At 33.9% G+C, this 18,694-nt stretch overlaps 1 protein-coding gene across 3 annotated transcripts in view; it reads right to left on the bottom strand.

The window, feature by feature from the left end:
• LOC128995983 (digestive cysteine proteinase 1-like) overlaps positions 1 to 18,694 on the bottom strand; it is a 69,219-nt gene that overhangs the window by 8,860 nt on the left and 41,665 nt on the right. Inside the window, exons 1-8 of one of the 3 annotated variants that reach the window (XM_054421085.1) lie at positions 18,236 to 18,260; positions 8,178 to 8,318; positions 7,076 to 7,248; positions 6,120 to 6,227; positions 5,636 to 5,795; positions 2,193 to 2,382; positions 1,218 to 1,435; positions 504 to 604 (exon numbers count right to left, since the gene is read on the bottom strand). In XM_054421085.1, coding sequence (XP_054277060.1) covers positions 504 to 604; positions 1,218 to 1,435; positions 2,193 to 2,382; positions 5,636 to 5,795; positions 6,120 to 6,227; positions 7,076 to 7,248; positions 8,178 to 8,318; positions 18,236 to 18,245 — 1,101 coding nt within the window. In that variant the 5' untranslated portion in view covers positions 18,246 to 18,260. Of the gene's footprint in view, positions 1 to 503; positions 605 to 1,217; positions 1,436 to 2,192; positions 2,383 to 5,635; positions 5,796 to 6,119; positions 6,228 to 7,075; positions 7,249 to 8,177; positions 8,319 to 11,630; positions 11,837 to 18,235; positions 18,261 to 18,694 lie in introns of those variants that run through there. The other 2 variants (XM_054421084.1, XM_054421086.1) reach the window with 2 other exon arrangements.

Here is an 18,694-nt window from a genome sequence, read left to right as displayed (position 1 = left end):
CTAATGCCAACCAATGCTAGAGGAGGTCGCTTTCTAAGCGGCCAAACTATACTACACTACATTTGGAAGGAACAGAGCATATTTTAAGGGATTTCCACTGGGCAACAGCGGCGCTGTACTGTCCGGGGGTTCGAAATACCCCTCAGCAAAAATGGGGGTCCGGGTTTCCCCCCGGAAAACTTTAGCATATATTCAAGTCCCAATATATTCAAGTGGTCCAGTAATTGAAATTATAATTTTATTATTAGTTGAATTTTCCTTTGAAGGTAATGCCAAGTACTACTTTTTAATTTAATATACGTGCTTACACTTGTATAAATATAAACATTTAACGGACTTAACAAAAAAAATATATACAGTAGCCTTAGACCTAGATCTTCCCACAAAAACTACAGTAACTTCTGTTTTCACTTACATAGTGAGAAAGAGACAACACTTTTATTTTTTCTCTACAAGGCATGGCAATAGATGCGCTTTCCTTTTACTTAATTGATCACACGTACCTGTTGGGACAGTCTGACCAAACGTCCAGTCTTGACAAAGTACGCTCCTTCAACATGTCCAGTCGTGCCAAAACTCCAACATGAGCCGCACACTGACTGATCTGGAGAAGGAAACCTCGTAAACTCTAACTATTGATATTTAGGAATAACTAAATGCTACATGTGCAGTTAACAAATTGGATGTAGAAAATAAATAGGTTCTTTAGAACTCTAAGATTTTAAGTGAGCGGATAAGTTAGGCCTCAACACCTACAAAAAAGAAAAGGCCATGAGATCTTCGGTACGTCTCAATATAGAAGAATGTTGATTTTGTTTCATTACACAAAACAATTTCTTTTCTTATATACATAACTTTTTTTAAACTGCACAGTTAACATTTTTTTTGTAATTTGCTTGGCAGACTTTTTTTCTTAGGACGCTAGGCACGGGCCCGGGATTGTTTTTCACATTACCTAGGGGTTGCAGCATTATCACTTAGATAAAATCTATTGGAGATTTGGTGGGATTTGAACCCGGGACCTCAGGGACCGAAGTCCCGTGCCCTAACCACTAGACCAGCTCGCTCCCCCTCACTGGCTATTTTATGACAACATTTATTGATAATTCTAGCAGCCTGACTTAGATAAGCTAGTTCACTTGCATTCTACCCCTGTTTATTTCTTTTAGATAACACCAAACCGAGGTGGAGCTATGCTATGCAACTCTACAACATACCTTTGACAGGGGTGACAGCTCCGTAAATCCTCCAGTCAAACTGTTCAGGCAGACTGGCAGCCATGGCCGCAGTGTCGTAAGGGAAGGGTTTGCCTCCGTTGTAGCCTGGAGTGTGTCGTCTGCCTCTCAACACCTTCAGCTCGGCAGGTGTCCGATCTGCAAGGTGGTTCACTGCCAGAGTGAAGCCTAGGTTGGCTCGGTTGTGAGATGCAATCAGTCTGAGCAACAACATAAAGTTAAATAGTGACAATCCGAAATAGCCGAAAGAAATAACATTTTTTATCACACCTTCAATCCTAGGACACAAGAAGCTTGGAACCGTTTTTACATTACTTCAACTAGGCATAGAGGGTTGTGGCATTATCACTTAGATCTAATCATTTGGTTATTAGAAGGATTTCAACCCAGGATCTCAGATACCTAAGTCCCTCCACCACCACTACAAGGCCACACTAAAAAAACAGGCCGTAATGCTCGTCAAGCATGACGTCACGATAGAAGACGGCAATGACGTAATGTTTAATATTTTTGTGACAAAGGGTATTTGTTTATTTATTTTCCAAGGAAAGATTAAAACAAGCAGCTGATCACAAACGGTAAACTACGTCATTGCCGTCTTCTATCGTTACGTCATGCTTCATGAGCATTACGGCCTGTTTTTTTAGTGTGGCCTTGACCACTACCACTAGACCAGCTTGCTCTCCAAAGAAATAACGTAGAGATAGCAATTTCAATTCATTCAATGGAATGTCACTAAAGGGTCATTTGCAATAAATTTTTCCTTCCTAGACAATGTGTCTAGCAATTTAAACACGTTCTTTAATCCAATAATTGTCCTTGGACGGCGGAAGTTGGGTCGTCCTTAACAACCAAAATGTTACAATGCCCAATTAGAACATTAGCTGTTTATCTAGCACAAGAAAACAATGCTACCAACTCACGATAGTAACATCTAGCTGAATCACCCTATCTCACCTGAGGTTCTGGACGAAGGTGTGTTTACGTGTGTGATGTTCGTCGGGATGGTAGACCTTCTTGTGTGTTTGCTGGAACTCCTCCCAGGCACTATCTACATGGTGAGTCACTCCCTCAATAAACTCTGACATAGGGTTGAAGCTGACGATGTGGTCCTCTCCGGGTCCAGGGAACGAGCCACATGCAGTTTCTGTATTAAAAACAAGAAACTAAATGTATTTATAGATATTTAAATGGAATCATAAGCCTCTAGAAATAGTACCAACCTCTGTGTTCCTAGGTAGGCCTACAGGCTATCAAAGACAAAAACTTTTTCAGCAGAAAAACTAGAAAAACAAGATTTACTTGTTGGAAAATTCTAAGTAAGAAGTTTAGTGCAATTGTAAATCACTGCATTAGTATGAGTAAGTTTTCATTGGCTTTACCTGTTTGATGTTTTACTTGTCTACTTGGCCTTGTCTGTTTGATGTTTTAATTAATTATTTGATTTGATTCTGAGATTTAGGTAGGCTAATTTATGCCTAATTTAAGGAATACTCAAATAGTACTTTCACGGTGATTAACACCTTGAGTTCAAAAGTTTTTATATAGTAAAATGCCTGAAAGTCCCAAAATAAAACAAAATTTCCAGTCCTTAATTAGTTGCATGTATTTTAAACACAATAGTGCTATGATTTTTAAGCCAGTCAAAGAATTAGGGAAGCTACAGGGGTATGCTTATTCATTTCTGATTTTATTTGGTTCAAGACCTTGAAGTTGGAATTATCTTTGTAGTTCCAACACTAAAGGCTTTTGCTATTTAGTACGGTTGTAAAATGGAATTCTCGCTACAGGATTTGTTTTATTAGCCTACTGTAAAAACAAAGATAGTTTATCGTTGTTCAGTTTAAAACTGCTTTCTGACTCTTATCCAAATCAGTGTAACAAATTAGTGTTAAGGTTGTATGTTTAACACATTTACCCAGTTTACCCATTAATAAATTTTAGTCACATTTATCATCACGGATTTCATCCTAAAGAAAAAATATGGTTAAAAAACCTAAGCTTTAAATTTAAAATTATTAAGTCTGCCTCTCAGCTGTAACAGATACCTTCTGATTTAATGTAAAAATTTGTAGCCAAGAAAATGGATTAAGTTCAGGACCATCTCACCAGAAGGTTTTTTTTGTCCTAGGACGCTAGGCACAAGCCCGGAATTGTTTTTCACATTACTTCAGGCTAGACCTAGGGGTTACGGCATTATCACATAGATTAAAATCCATTGGCGATTTGAACCCGGGACCTCTGGAACCAAAGTCCCGCGCTTTAACCACTAGACCAGCTCGCTCCCTCGTCTCACCAGATGGTACTAGTGTATTGGGTTAAATCTATATTATTAATACACTACATGAAACTTTGTGAACAATAAGGCTTTTTTGTTTTAAGATTTAACCCCACATATTATACACCAAAATGTATGTCTAGGTGTGTAGATTTGTAAACTGACCTTACATTGTTGAAAAAGTCCCTTGGGCTCTGCCCTAGTGGCTTTCAAAGTTCCCATGTTATCCTTATGAAGAACATATTTGTATACATTGTGATCAGCTGGATAATTTAATTGCTGTTAATATTTTAGTTGAAATTTAAGGAAACGTGTGCTACAAACATTTACTGACTTAGTTGAAATTAAATATTTACTATTTGAATTTGTGTTGGCGTAAATATTACAATGGAAAAAAGCGAGAGGGCCTGGACAGTTTGATATACTAAAAAGATAACTGAATGAACACTGTGCTGCATTTCTTGAGCAATCATTGAAAGAGCCGATTTGCAAACTATGGAAACATTGGAAAGTCATAGACACCACCAAGTAGAAGAAATAGAAATAATGTTTTTTTCCTAATTTATAATCATTATTATGGACAACCTAATGTGGCTATGAGTGAGAAATGTTTGTAGAAAACACTTAAAAACAAGATCAGCCTTTGATAAATGATAATATATTTACAAGAAATGTTGATTAATTCGATCTATTATGTACATCTGAGTGTTTCCATAATCTTGGATTCGACTCTTTTAAAGTCATCAGAAATAATTAATTACTGTTATTCATTTTAAAATAACGCCATTAATACTTCCCAATTGCTCAAATTCGAGCAACAGGTACACTATAGTATTAATTAAAATCCATGCAGTATCATAGCAAACAGTTGATTCATTTATCACTTAACAGAGAATATTGTCATTATTTGGTAGACCATCTCAACAGATGGCACAAAGTTTTTTGGCTTCAAATTGTGACATTACTTGGGAAGTCTAAATCAATGCAGATAGGTACCCATTACATAATACCTATTACATAAATATTGTTATTGTTTTTATTTACGGTATATACTATCATCCAAAAGTTATAATATCGTTCATTAAATTAGTTGGTAACCTTTTACTGGTTGGGTTTCAAAAATGTATCAGTACTTAACTTACTTATTAGTATTTAAAAAACTCAAATAAAAAAACCATCATTGTAAACGCTTATCGAAGTTGAAACAATAATAGTTGAAGTAAAAACACAATTCAAACACAAATTTTAACCAAAAAATTATTTATTATTATATTTGATTTAGGAATCGAAAGGAACCTTAATCAAAAAGTGTCAGTTCTGAAGTGGAAAACAAATATTCCGTAAGCTTTCAATCATAACGTTCTGTAAGCAATCGGTGCCACTTGATATGTAGGATTATCAGGGTCAATATTTTATTCCAGAGTTCACAAGTCGCTCAATGATAACACAATATTCTTATCAGGTCATGAGTAAATAGAGTAAATAAGTAAGAAATAAACACGTTACAAAACACAGATTGAAAACTACACACTCACAAATAGTATGATTTTTACAAAACTAAATTTGTAAAATAGGTAGATTTTTTTACAAAAAGGGAAGAAATTTAAATATATAACCGTTAAAAAAAATTAATCCAACTACCAAACGATATGATATATATATTTTAGACTCGACTTTAGTTTTGGATTGATTTAATAATTTCTGTCACTTGCCTTTTTTCGTGGTACCTGTAAACAACACCCAAAAGACTGACATTGATTTTAGATTTTGCTTTACGTTTTGGAAATATTGGTTAATTTCTGTACAAGTACAAATTTCGGTCACTTTGAACCCAAACTAAATTAGCTAGTTTAACGAGTGTTATTTCTTTAATACATGTTTAAACAATAGTGTATGTTTTTAGTTATAAATAAACATAGGGCCTAGACATGAAATGGACAGTATGAGGCCTAATGGCTAAACCAAGACAACAATATCGTGGGTTTTTAGCCTGATGTCACCTCAAAATCATGGTGTAGCGACAAGTTCATAAAATCCACAAACAAGCTTACACGACTCTATGTATAAACCATCGCAGGTTAAAACAGGCTTTCATTTAATTGTTCTACTTTTTCCTACTCACGGTTGCCAACAATGAAGACATCAGCTGGTGGAGAGTCCCAAGTGAACTCTTCGTAGTTGAGGTAGTAGTGGTCGTAATGAGAGCCGAGCAGAGAGTTGAAACCTTTCATCTCGTATCTCACAGGGATGGGAATCTGTTGTTTGGGAGCTTTCGGAGACTTCTGTAAAAGACGTTAAGAATGTAACTAACCTAACTGTACCCATGGTGAAGGTAGCTTTGATTGACTAGTAGACTTCCCATTTCCAATCTGAAGTTTTACTTAGATTTGGATTGTAAATATTTTTTATACAACATGCCTAATATAAAATTATTGAAAATCCTCTTTGAATTGCATTGAATTTCAACCCACTCAATTCACCACATAATGGTAATTCCATTTAAAGAGTTAACGTTTTACAAGATTATCTGCAACTTTTACGGCTAATAGAGCTTCAAATTTAGACATAATACATTTAAAGTTCTATTTGACTATATTATTGCTTACCTTCCAACGCAAGTACATAGTGTATTTGTTTAATTTTTCATCCCCAAACTTTTCAATCTTGCGCCACTTTTCTGTCATCAATCCGTTCACAACTTCTTGTCCAATCATCTGCAAATTACAACATATGATTAACTTCCAGGTTTTATTTGGTTTTAAATATTTTCTTGATATATAAAAAACTGCATACATCTGTTTAATAGAAGACATAAAATTGATATAAGACATTTTATAAAGAATACATCTCTTATGACGTTTGGTTTTGTAAATCAACAGATTTTTACTAATAAAGTTTGCAAATATTTTTCTATCATGAAAGGTTTGCTGTGAAAAGCATTTTATTGTCGTCCTGTAATCCAACTACCTACTTACTAGGAGGTCATGAATTGCTTGATGTTCTGTTCCAGCTCACTTGACTACACTTTTAATAATGTTCAAAGCAATTGTTCCGCAACAGCACTGAATTACCTCAGCCTGCCAAACTTAATCATGGGGCAAGCGGTTTGACTCCCCTGTTTGGCCGCAAGGGGGTCATGAGACTGTGTCAGCACGATTACTGCTGAAGCGAGACTCTCGGCCGTTCTACACAGGCTGTCACTTGTCAGCGTCGTCACGCAAGTAATCTACATTGGTCTGATATTGTGTAAATAAATCATTTTAAATTGCTACTCGAATTTTCATTTATTAGGAACTAGGCTACTCCCTACTTGAAACTTTGAAAGTTTAGGATGAGATTTGGGGCAAAATATAAATTAATCTCAAACGCTTTTTAAGGGAAAATGGTTCAAACTCCTTGTATATTTCAAGAACATGCCGAGGATAAAAACCATCTCTATCGCACCAAAATTTGAGGCCCTAATCACTAGGATCGCAACATACCTATTTTAATCTTAGAGTCTTATAAAAAATACAATAAAATCTTATGGTAACATGACTACAGAGTCGTATACAAAACTAACCTCAAATCCGTCTAGAGCTGGCAACACACTCTGAGGTTGGATCTTTTGTTGCTTGGTGCCGTTGACTAAGAAACACCTCACAGCATTGAGTTCTGTCTCTGTGGTCATCGGAGCAATCTTCAGCGAAGTTCCATAATTACCTTCTGTACTCAGCTGGTATGTTTTCACCATCCCTGTAGAATAATAGTTGTGCACAGTGAGTGAGGTTTTTTGTGCTTTCAATTATTAGCATTTTTTCTGTTTTAGGAATTGGCCCAAATCCTTGTATTTTTACCATGAAATGTCGACCTTTTGTTATATTGCATTGTTAATTGATAGCTCTATGTCAAATGACATCTGACTGCAGAATATCTATTCTGACCCACACAGGATCGGACCAGTAACATTCAGACCCAAAGGCGAGGACTACAACCTCTTGGCTACCCAAACCATTTTTGCCTTATTATCAATCAAAGGTTTACTACATGAATAGTCAACATTATTAGCTACAAAAATTAATATAGAACATGAAAATTTAGGCTTTATCTGCTGAAAGAAGATGGAGCAAAGATCATTTTTGGTATTTTTTTTTTTAGTTTGAATAATTTGACTGCCATTTAGCATACAATATTAAACCGTTTGGTATTTTCCTAGTGAGGTCAATTGATTGTAAGAACCACAGGTGGCAACAGGCCATGGTAACTAAAATTTTGAAAAACAACGCACGCAGGAGACACTATTTTTGACTATCTTGGATACCTAGGGATAAGCCAATTTCTTGAAGACTCTCTCTCCACTTCTGATCATTCAAAGGGTGCTTGTAAAAAACTAAAAAAAGGATTACCTCCGTTTTACACTTAATGCTTTACTTACTCACATTTGGTTTAAAATTAAACTCAGTTGCTTTCCTTCTCTATTGGTAATACAATTATAACATAACAGTCATGCATTGTTTTTGCTGTGCATTGGAATACAAAAATGTTATATATTGTATTACATGTGTGTGTGTGTGTAAATGAGAACAATTGGAGAATTTGACAAGGTATATTCTGATGCATTTCTGTTTGGTAGTAAAGTATAATATATGAGACAACAATTACGACACACATCATGTAATATTTACCTCCATAATAGTCGACCCTGCTTTTGCCCACAGAAGCATCGTACCAACTGGCAAACGGCTCATTTATCTCAGCATAAGGGATGTATATTACTCCTTTAACTATGTAAGTTGGGGGCCATTCCGGAGTTTCAGCCGTGGCACCTGAAACACAGATGATTTAGTTGTCTGATACTGAAATAGAAATTCCATCTGTGGACTAGCTGTGGCAATATTTTCATTATGAAAGAACATAGCTGAATGAACCTCTTAGTGAGCTAGTCTATAATTCTATTTTTACCCTTAGTTTTCATTACTGTGATAGTTTATGTTAATTAAAAGATATCGTAGGCCTAAGTTTTTGTTCAGTTTTGTTTGGTGTGTTTTACAGAAATCAGTATTTTAAGTTAATTAACCTCTCTTTTCAGTGGCTTAATTCAACTAGTAAAATTTGTATTGTTAAATTACAACAGGACAACCTCGCCAATCCATCACCTATGGGACCATGGTCAGAACAGTGAAAAAGTTGGATTACCCGAGGAGAATATTAATTACCATATTAATAGCTTAACTGACAGTAATTGGAAAGAATATGTGTAAAACAATTCAACTCTAACTGTTGCATAAATTGTATTTAAAAGTATGTTTTACTTTTGTTGACCATAATATAGTAAAAATTGTTCAGTAATACTTCTATCACTTCGTTGTGCAGTACCGAGGGGAAATGAAAAACAATAACACACTTAATAACTTATATTGGAGATATTGGCAATAAATAGTTAAATGTATAATTAAATTTAAAAGTTCAACAAGGCCAATATATAATAAATTCTTTTTTTTTTTTTTTTTTTTTTTTAAATGTCATTGTTGAACTTTTAAATTTAATTATACATTTCACTAATAACACACTTATCAAAAATATACCTAAGTATGTTCTTTCACATCTACTAACATTGCTGAAGGTAAAATAATAGTTCTACTTAAAACATAGGTCTCCATATTTTTTTAATGTAGCCTTAATTTTCAAGAAACATAATAAATACTAAACTGATTGTGATTATCAGAGCTATCGCAGCAAAACTATGAACATCTTCTGCGATCACGGAGACTGGCCGTCTCCCACCAAAGCAAAGAAATTATGAAGAAGTTCCACAATCACGGCGACATCAAAATTGTCTCCCATGACCACGGGAAAAATTGTAATCATCTGCTGCGGTTGCAGCAAAATTATGAATTTCTTCCTCCATTACAGAGACATCATGAACACTTTTTGCAATGCCAGTGACCTCCTACGATTGCGGGATAATCAAAAAACGTTAAACTGAGTGATGTACTGGAAAAAAGGCAATGACATGGTCGGATTAGCGAGGAGTGGTCAGATTGGCTGGATTCTGGTTACAACTTAAAATGGGAACGGAATTACTTTTTTGACCGAAAGCACTTAGATTTATCTTTCAAGTCAAACAATTAACGAATACAAGTGGTATTGTCGAGTTATGTGCTCAGAGTAAAGAACGCTGTCTAATATTCTTTAACACTCACCAATAAAATTCACTTTTACAGCATACAAACACAAAACTAAACATGAAAAATGTGTATAACTCATTGTTCACAATTTTCCTATTATTAATTAAGAATAAATTAATCTTCTACTGTAAAAGCTTCCGGTAAAGTACAAACAATATTCTTAAAACTGGAGACAGCGTAAACCCAAGCCAGTTGAATTTTACTTGCAACGACACTTTTTTTGTAAAATTTATGATCAAAATAAGGTTAAATCCATTTGAATACTCCAAACTGTAATCCATTTTTCATAGAAAACTTATAAGTTAATACACTTTTTGCTACCGTACTTTTTGATACTACTATTTCAAATGTTTCCTAAAACAAGTTTAAGAGTTGTTTTTTTAACTGCCATTTAGATTACAAGGTTACTAACTTATCTTTAAACCATATTTCATTCAAACTTAATGATGCATGATTAATAATTACCGAGTAAAATTTTAAAGTTAAAATAGGACAAAATTCATCTCTCATATTTCAAGGAATATTAAATAAATGAATTATCATTGACTCCTAGATGATAAGCCCAATTAGATGATTGATACAGATTTATCACTTTGAAATATGTACAGCATTAAAAACCTTGGTGCTATTAAAGAAGTGCCTATATATTTGTGCAACTCAGTAACTTTGCTATCCATCATTCATTGGCATAGTAAACATTAAATAACTAGCTATAAAAAGTTCCAGTTAATCAGGGTTGTTGAAGTAAATAATAAGTACCTACTGTATTAGCCAGTTTACTTTGATCTGCTCTGATGTAGACATAGTTTAATTGGCAAGTTATTTGTGAATGGGAAACTTTTGATCAATTTATTGGTTCCTTCCACTAAATTTGAGTACCAGTATTATAATAATTAAATATAACTAGGCCTATAATTAAGTAGCTAGTCAGAATCCAAGCGAGATCGTTTCCAGACCCAGATGCCAAATGTCTTTGGGCAATGAATTGGTGCTACCGTACCTATATCAAAAAGGTCGACGTTAGATAGTAATAAGACCAGGGTTTGGACAGTTCCCTTTCAAAACGTAAAAAATTCCACTGGCGTAGAAACACACAAATAAAATCAAATAATTGTTTAATTTTTTTACATAGCAAAATCAATGGAATTACTATTAAAGTAATCACTTGTAACATTATGTGACACATTTTGATAACTAACAACTACCACCGGTGTACAAAAGTGTATGACATACAATTTAAAGCATTTTTAAGCTTGAGCTTAGTGGTGGGAATCACCGAATGAATCGGTTATTGATGCTGAATAGACTAATTCGGTTATTTTATCCTGGTTCGGTTAAATTAGTCTTACCGAGTGATTCGGTGATTTAGTTATTTAGTTTGTCACATCATCAGGAAACTAAAATTTATTCGGCGATTCGTTCGACTAAAAATCACCGATTGACGCTAAAAGACTAAATGCCATTCAGTTTCCCATAACATAAAAATTAGTTGTATTTTGTGAAAGTGAATAATGACTAAAATTGATTCGGTGATTCATTCAACTAAAAATAACCGATTGACGCAAAAAATAACTGATTGATTATTCGGTCATGGAAACCATTCGGTTATCCCATCACTACCTGAGCTCAATCCCCCCAAGGAGTTATTTAACAATTTCTCATCCAATATTTCATAGATTAAGTTATAGTTTATCAGTAGCCGATAAGTTATACTTTGAAGACACCTTAAGAAGTTAAGGATCCTTTCGTATTCTGACGATGGCAGGTAAATAACTGGCAAAAGATATATATCAGGTTCTCAATATAAGTTTCATTTCATAAGTTTTGTGGTAAGAAGGTATATTTAGCCATTATTTTATTTCGTAATTTACTAAGAAAGCTTTTGTTATTGTTTCAGTGACATGCCGTATATCAAAGAAAACCCACTGACTTAAGTTAGCACCTACTTACCACAAGTTTGAGAAAAATTCATCCAAATAATCAGAGCGATTGGTAACAAAAAACACTCCATTTCACATGATTTGTTATGGCTCAGAAAACTAATATGTCATTGTGGCACTTGAATTAATGAAAAACTAGATTACAAAAATACAGCCTCGAAGGCTACAATAAAGCACTGAAAACTTTAACAAAAGGGCTCAAGAAGAATAACACCCAATCAAAATGCATATGCAGAGCGATTCTTTTTGTCAGTTGGATTCGTAGGATTAGTTGGCCTGTTGTGTGTGGCTGCAGGACTACCTCAACCCCCATAGTCTTCTATGGTGTTCGAACAGTTAAAAAAACAAATGGTTAAAACGTCTGTTAAAAACTTAAAGTTGATAACTTAAGCGTAGTTGATGTGATAATGTTGCACTATTTTCTGACAACTTAGTCTAAAGACTGCTGTAATGATTTAGAAACTGCGTTTGTGATATGTACTGTAAATAAACTTAAACTCTAATCAGTGTAACTTATAGTAGGCCTACAGTTGTTACATAAATCATCATGATAAAAATGTTATCTTACAATTAACTTAGCCTATCTAAAAAACTTAAAATAAAATCCATAACTGGAAAGAAACTAAGTTAAGTATTTTAAGTTTAGTCGTGATGATTTAAGTGGTGTTGGGTGTTGAGGTACCGGTATATAAACCTCCGGTAAGTTAGGTTAATTGTTTTTAGTAACTTATCACGTTGAATGCTGAATAATAACGACATGCGTTTTCCTATGGCTCATCCACCTATGGTGTTTTATCTTTTAAACTAGACCTAACCCTATTTCTCATAAGCCGGTACTTAACATTTAAAAGATATATAGGTGTAAGCAGGTAGCACACACAATAATAACTACCCTCGTTAAGTTTTCAGTGATCAGAGCAGTTTTGTATTTCAGATCGTTTGAATGCCGTCTATTGTCATCATGAGCCCCACGGCAACGCCGGCGCACGAAGACTTTGTGCAGTTATAGTGTTTGTGCTAAATTTGTTGTTTGTGATAAATTCACAAGAAGACTCCTGAAGATGTAACATGGCAAAATGTATAGGGTGACACGAACATCTTACCTACAAATTTCTAATAGGGTATAAATCACTAACTTACATCTTACCATTATTCCTTTTTTTACTTGCAGGGTACAGTTACACAGAGAACCAACGATTTTATTGGGTAAATAACGATAATTGGTTCGATATTAATATTGTATTGAGTATAATGGGTAGACTTTCATAAGTGGGGCCAAAAACAACCAAATGAAAATATTGTACCTATCGATTATTCGATATATTGATTATTTCATTTGGTTAGTTAGGTTAGGTGACCTAACTAAAAAAACTTGATATATCGAATGAAATAATCGATACCCTATATTCTTTCGGTTGTTTTTGGTCCCATTTATGAAAGCCTACCCAATACAATCATACCATATGATATTTAAATAAATTTTACAATAACAAAGCCGTTTATTTTTATCCTTAGGCCTATTTTTAATAATTTGTTTTGTCACAGTTCATTAATAGGGTAGGTCTACTTTAGTATCTGTCCTACAATCATCCAAATGAATATATCGATCGATATATATATCGATTATTCTATTATTTAATTCGGTTAGTTAGGTTAGGTTAACCTAACCCCAAAAAAAGTGCAGCCCAAAAAACTAGGCCTATGTTAAACAATATTTTGTAATCGATAGCCTATGCCTATATTGAATTGGATTTAAATAGGCCAATCAATATTTATTGTTATTCATCCGATAAAATGTCCTCTGCGGAGCTGTAAGTTACCCCCTTAACAGAGTAGGCTAATGAAAAAAAAACCTAACCCAAGTCAAAACATAAATAAAAAGCAATTAGTTAATAAAAAAACCTGTAAAATGTGTAAGTTATTGCCCAAGTTGGTATGGAATAAAATCAAAATTAGAAATTACAGATTTAAATTTGAGGCATTAGTTTTAAGTTATTAATTAGAGGAAATAAAGGTAATACTGATTTTATACTAGATACTAATGTTACATATATTGCATTTTTTGCCTTATATACAAAAATTAGACTATTTTAAGCACTTTTTACCTTTGGAACTTTTGGGGGAAACGACTATTTCACCCTGAAAATCGCGTTTGAACAGAAATCAGAAAATCTTTATTGTTTCATATTGATTTACAAAGCTTACACACAGAGTAAACTAAGAATTACTTAGATTAACTAAACTTAACATACACACATGTGAATTATTTAACGATGAAACAATTCATCCCTAGGTCAAAGACGTGTTTGGGATGTTCTATTACGTACATATACATATAATACAGCTCAAAGATGGGATCACCGACATCAATAAATGATACACTCCAAAGCAACTCAAAAAAATAATATTACTAAGCTTCATTGTTAAAATACATCGTGAAAAGCGCTAGAAATCAATGATTTTTTGGGCTTGAAAATTTTCTGTTTAGCTAATTTCCTATATAGGGAAATAGCTATTACTGTAGGTCTCATGGTAAGACCTGGACCCAGGCCCGGGACCGATTTACTTTTTGGTTTTGAGGTCCCCAGAGGCTAAAAACACCCTCCGTTCAAATTCATACAGTATATATATCTATATATCTAATTCCGTAAGACCAACATTTTACAATGAAATTGTGAGCGAACGGGAGGCCGTAGAAATCTGGGAGGGGTCTCATTTTAAAGGTCTGGGCATGAAGTTTTGGGGAAAATTATTCATTTTTCTTAATAATGCACCAAAATGTTATTACGGAATAAGATAATTCACATTTAAAAAGCATAGGAATCCAGTTAATTTCTGCTTTGTTTACTTTAAAACATGTGGTTTATCTTTATTTAAAAGCATGCAATATGTATACTATTATAAAGCTGAAATAGAGTATTTCCCAATTTAAGGGTCTGGATTAGTTAATAGAGTACGATTGGTTGTTTTAGGTATGTCTGAAGAAAGTGTAAAGTTAGAACTAATTACTGGAGTAGGCAAAGGGAACATATTTTTCATGCCAAAAATAAAACTAACATCTACAGATATTCAATCCTACTTCGATTAGCTTTCACTATTACTTATTATTAAAGCGCAATGCCAAACCTTCACAAGTTGGTATTTATTTGAAGTGTTTACCCATGGTCAACTTTATGTTGCTTTTAACCGCGTAAAGCGACCAGATGATGTTAAAATAATACTAGAACCAAATAAAGATCAAGGAATCGACCTAAGTCATAAGTCATAACTCATTTATTCAGCCAAATCAACCAAATACAATTAGTGTTAGCTATGTCAAAATAACTAAAATAATTCAAATCAAAATAACCTAAATGGATACTATACAACAAAATGTTGTTTTCAGAGAGATTTTGTTATAGAATTAGGATTTTACAATTTGGAGGATGACATTATCTCTATGTGTTTTATTTGAGTGAATTGCAGACATCAAAATGCATTATACAGGTATGTAATAACTGTTATAGATATTGTAATATACAAACATGTTTTCAACGGTAATTCAAGGTAGGGTAACCCATTAGACTAATAAATTGTACAAAATAATAACTAGAATATATAAATAGGGGCTATTGCCCCTACAAGCCAATAGTATTATATATTTGTATATACTGTAGGTGTCCTTTAGCGTGATAACTCGAACAAAAATGAGAAGATTTTGATGAAATTTGGTACAAATGTGTAAACCTACATTTATTCAAACGAGTTCGTGAACCAGCATAATCGTACTAAGTGAACGGGGTTTTGTGGGGGGTTTTATGGGGTAAAAAATGGTTTTCCCCTTTTTTGACTCTAAAATCATAAAATTTAACAATTTCTTTTCAGACCATTTTGTTGAGCTTAAAAAAAGAAATAATTTTGTATATTGAAGCGTTGTTGTATGCCTAACGGTTACAGAGGTGATTATAAAAATCTTTAAATTTTAAATTCCCATGTTATTCTTATGGAGAATAAATAAACTGTTATAGTTTGCTTGTTTATGGGCATACATTGAATCAATTTTGGCAATTTTGTTTATTTCATACTAAGCTATTAACATTTCAATCAAAAACACACCACAATATCTTCCCTGTAGCAACAAACCTAGTTACTCATTAAATTTAATGTTATTTAAATAGGAAATAAATCTAACAATTTTAAGGGAATATTTTAGTAGAAATCCTGCCAGGTAAATGGAAATTTGCTTAGTCTGCAGGCTTGCTGTGGCTTTTATTTTGTAAATTGGTTCAACCTTGGAAATCGTTAAATTTTCAGGAAGAATGCCAGTTATAAAAAAGCTAGCCTATTTAATTAAATACACTAAGGGTTTTAATAATGGCTCCCCTACATGCTTGATTTGTTTCAAGGGAACCTCATCATGACCACTAGAAAGTTTATTTTTAAGGGACAAGATGACGTGTTTTATCTCTTTCTCATTGACTGGGTAGCATTGAAATCTATATTTTAATTTCATTTTGGAGACCATCAGGTATTTGTGCTTGCCCAAGTGATGACTGAGAACAAGAGTTTAACAATGTTTTTTGTACTACGAGGGTCGTCTCAAAAGTAAGTTACACATTTGTTTGAAATCACAGCGTCGAGCGCTAGAAAGCTGGGAGTCGCGGGGAATTTTCATCTGGATGTAGTGGCAACACTGTAAACGTCGCGGCCGCCTACGGCACTCGCCCCTCCGGTATCGCTTTGGCAATCATGGAGACACCACTTGTTCCCACCACCGATTGTGAAATCCGTGCAGTAATTAGATTTTTGACTGCAAAGAATAAAAATGCAAGTGAAATTCATCGAGAATTGTGCAGTGTTTATGGTGAAAATGTGATGTCTAGGCCAATGGTTTCCTGCTGGCGTCAATCGTTTATTGATGGACGAAAATCGTTACACGATGAACAACAAAGTGGCCGCCCGTCCACTTCCTGCGCTTTGACTGTTGTTGAAGATGTCCGCAAGGTCATTGACACCGACCGGCGCTTGACATTGGATGAAATCATTACACAGCTTCCTCCAAATGTTGAAATTAGTCGTGCGTCGCTTCACATAATCATTTCGGACGATCTCAGTTTGTCAAAAGTCTGTGCAAGATGGGTGCCACGCCTTCTTTCAGAAAGGCATAAGGAGCAAAGGGTTGATGCTGAACACAAACACAAGACCTTCTGGAATCCTTCCGATGGGATGTTTTCGGCCAACCACCTTACTCTCCTGACTTGGCGCCGAGTGAATTTCATCTCTTCCCGGAGTTGAAGCGGCATTTAGGCGGGAAGCGCTTTGAAAACGAAGACAAACTGAAACGGGAGGTGGAACAATGGCTAACCGAAATGGCGGCAGAGTGGTATGATGCTGGACTAAAAAAACTGTTGCCACGTTATCAAAAATGCCTTTAAAAAGATGGTGATTGCGTAGAAAAATAGTCTATGTATGTATCTTTTAAAATATACCCTTTTAAAATCAAATTTGGCTTTTTTTATTTATTTTTGAAATAGGTGTAACTTACTTTTGAGACGACCCTCGTGATTCCACTATAGCTTTAATAAAAAAATGTATTAAAAGTATTTGATATAGTTTATGGGTCGCTTATTGCCAAATTTTCATGCTTAATTTTAGAAATTATTTTCTTTAGACTGTCTGAATTTTTACCTGTGTACCTATATTGATTATTTCCCAAGTTTCTTTTTATACGTTGTCTGAATTTTTTATTTTTTCCCTTAATAGCTTGTTTTTATAATCTTTATTAAATTTTTACAGTGATCTAAGAGATGATCTCCATATTACCTGTAATCTTAGCTTCTTTAGTCAACTCCACATTTTTATATTTATTGTTCAGTTACTAAATCTGCACCAATTCAGTCACACTTATTTATATTTAATTTTAAATTCCTTTTTACTATCTTTTAAGGAAATACTAAAATTAAAATAGTATTGAAATATGTTTTTAAAAGTGTTAAACTTATCCTCTACCCTAGCCATGTATAAAGGTAACCAGTCTTCATATTGGAGTTGTCTGAGAAAAATATTCATGTTTCTTTCTGAAAAATCCATACTATCAATGTATTAAAATTTATTTTGTGAATTATGATCAGTCGGCAGTTTAAGCGTTATGATCTGAAAGATTTGTTATAAACCAAGTTACTTCTGTGAGAGATTGATCTAAATTGGTAAGAACATTGTCTATCGCTGTTGCTGATGCCCTGATCCAGTGGGGATGTCTACTAAATAACTAAAACTATAATAAGCAAGAATATTTTTGAAAAACTGGACCTCTGTTTTTACACTTTAAAAGTCAATATTAAAATCTCCCACTAAAAATATAAATTGTTCTCCTTTAAAGCAACTAGAGTTTCTAACAGCCTATCCTATCTAATAATATTTTGCATCCGAGGCTTTCCGTATATACGTACAAGAACAAACTTAAATTTATTAATTTACACATTGCTACACAACATACAAAAAGTTTTTCTTCCGTAAGCTTTTCCAACTTTTTTTAATTTAAAGGCCTAGCTTTCAAACCCTTCTCTGAAAATAACACCACACCTTACCTGAAGTGGTGGTACAACAATACTCTTAAATTAAATCTTTCTAGATTACCTTTAGTCATATTATGCTCAGTCAAAACAACAATATTTGGTTTTATCTCTTCCATTACAATTTCCAAAGACTCTTTTCTAGATGACAGGTGATGTATATTTTGATGATGTGTTTTAATTGATTTAAAACTTTAAAAAGATGATAATTTTGTTTTTGAATTTTTTGTCAATTTTAAATTTAAGTCAGGTTGACGAGGTAAGTCAGTAGTTCAATATAAACCTTTTTAAAAAGCTTCTTCATACAGCTTATGAATGCAAACAACCTTTTACATGTGGTACACTTTGAGGTTTCTCTCCTGTGAACCAATGAATGTTTCTTCATGACATATTTGAAAGTAGGCTAAAAGATTTTTCACACATATTACACTTATTTACATTTGTAAAGTCTCTCTCCAGTATGAACCATTGTATGTTTCTTCATACTGCCTATTCTTGCAAAGGATTTTCCACATGTAGTACA

This window comes from Macrosteles quadrilineatus, unplaced genomic scaffold, assembly GCF_028750875.1.
Source record: "Macrosteles quadrilineatus isolate MER2022 unplaced genomic scaffold, UCM_ALF_1.0 Scaffold_5__1_contigs__length_97177068, whole genome shotgun sequence".
Classification (NCBI taxonomy): Eukaryota; Metazoa; Arthropoda; class Insecta; order Hemiptera; family Cicadellidae; genus Macrosteles; species Macrosteles quadrilineatus.
The sequence above is the reverse complement of the archived record's forward strand: the minus strand, read 5'-3'. Positions and strand labels throughout refer to the sequence as shown.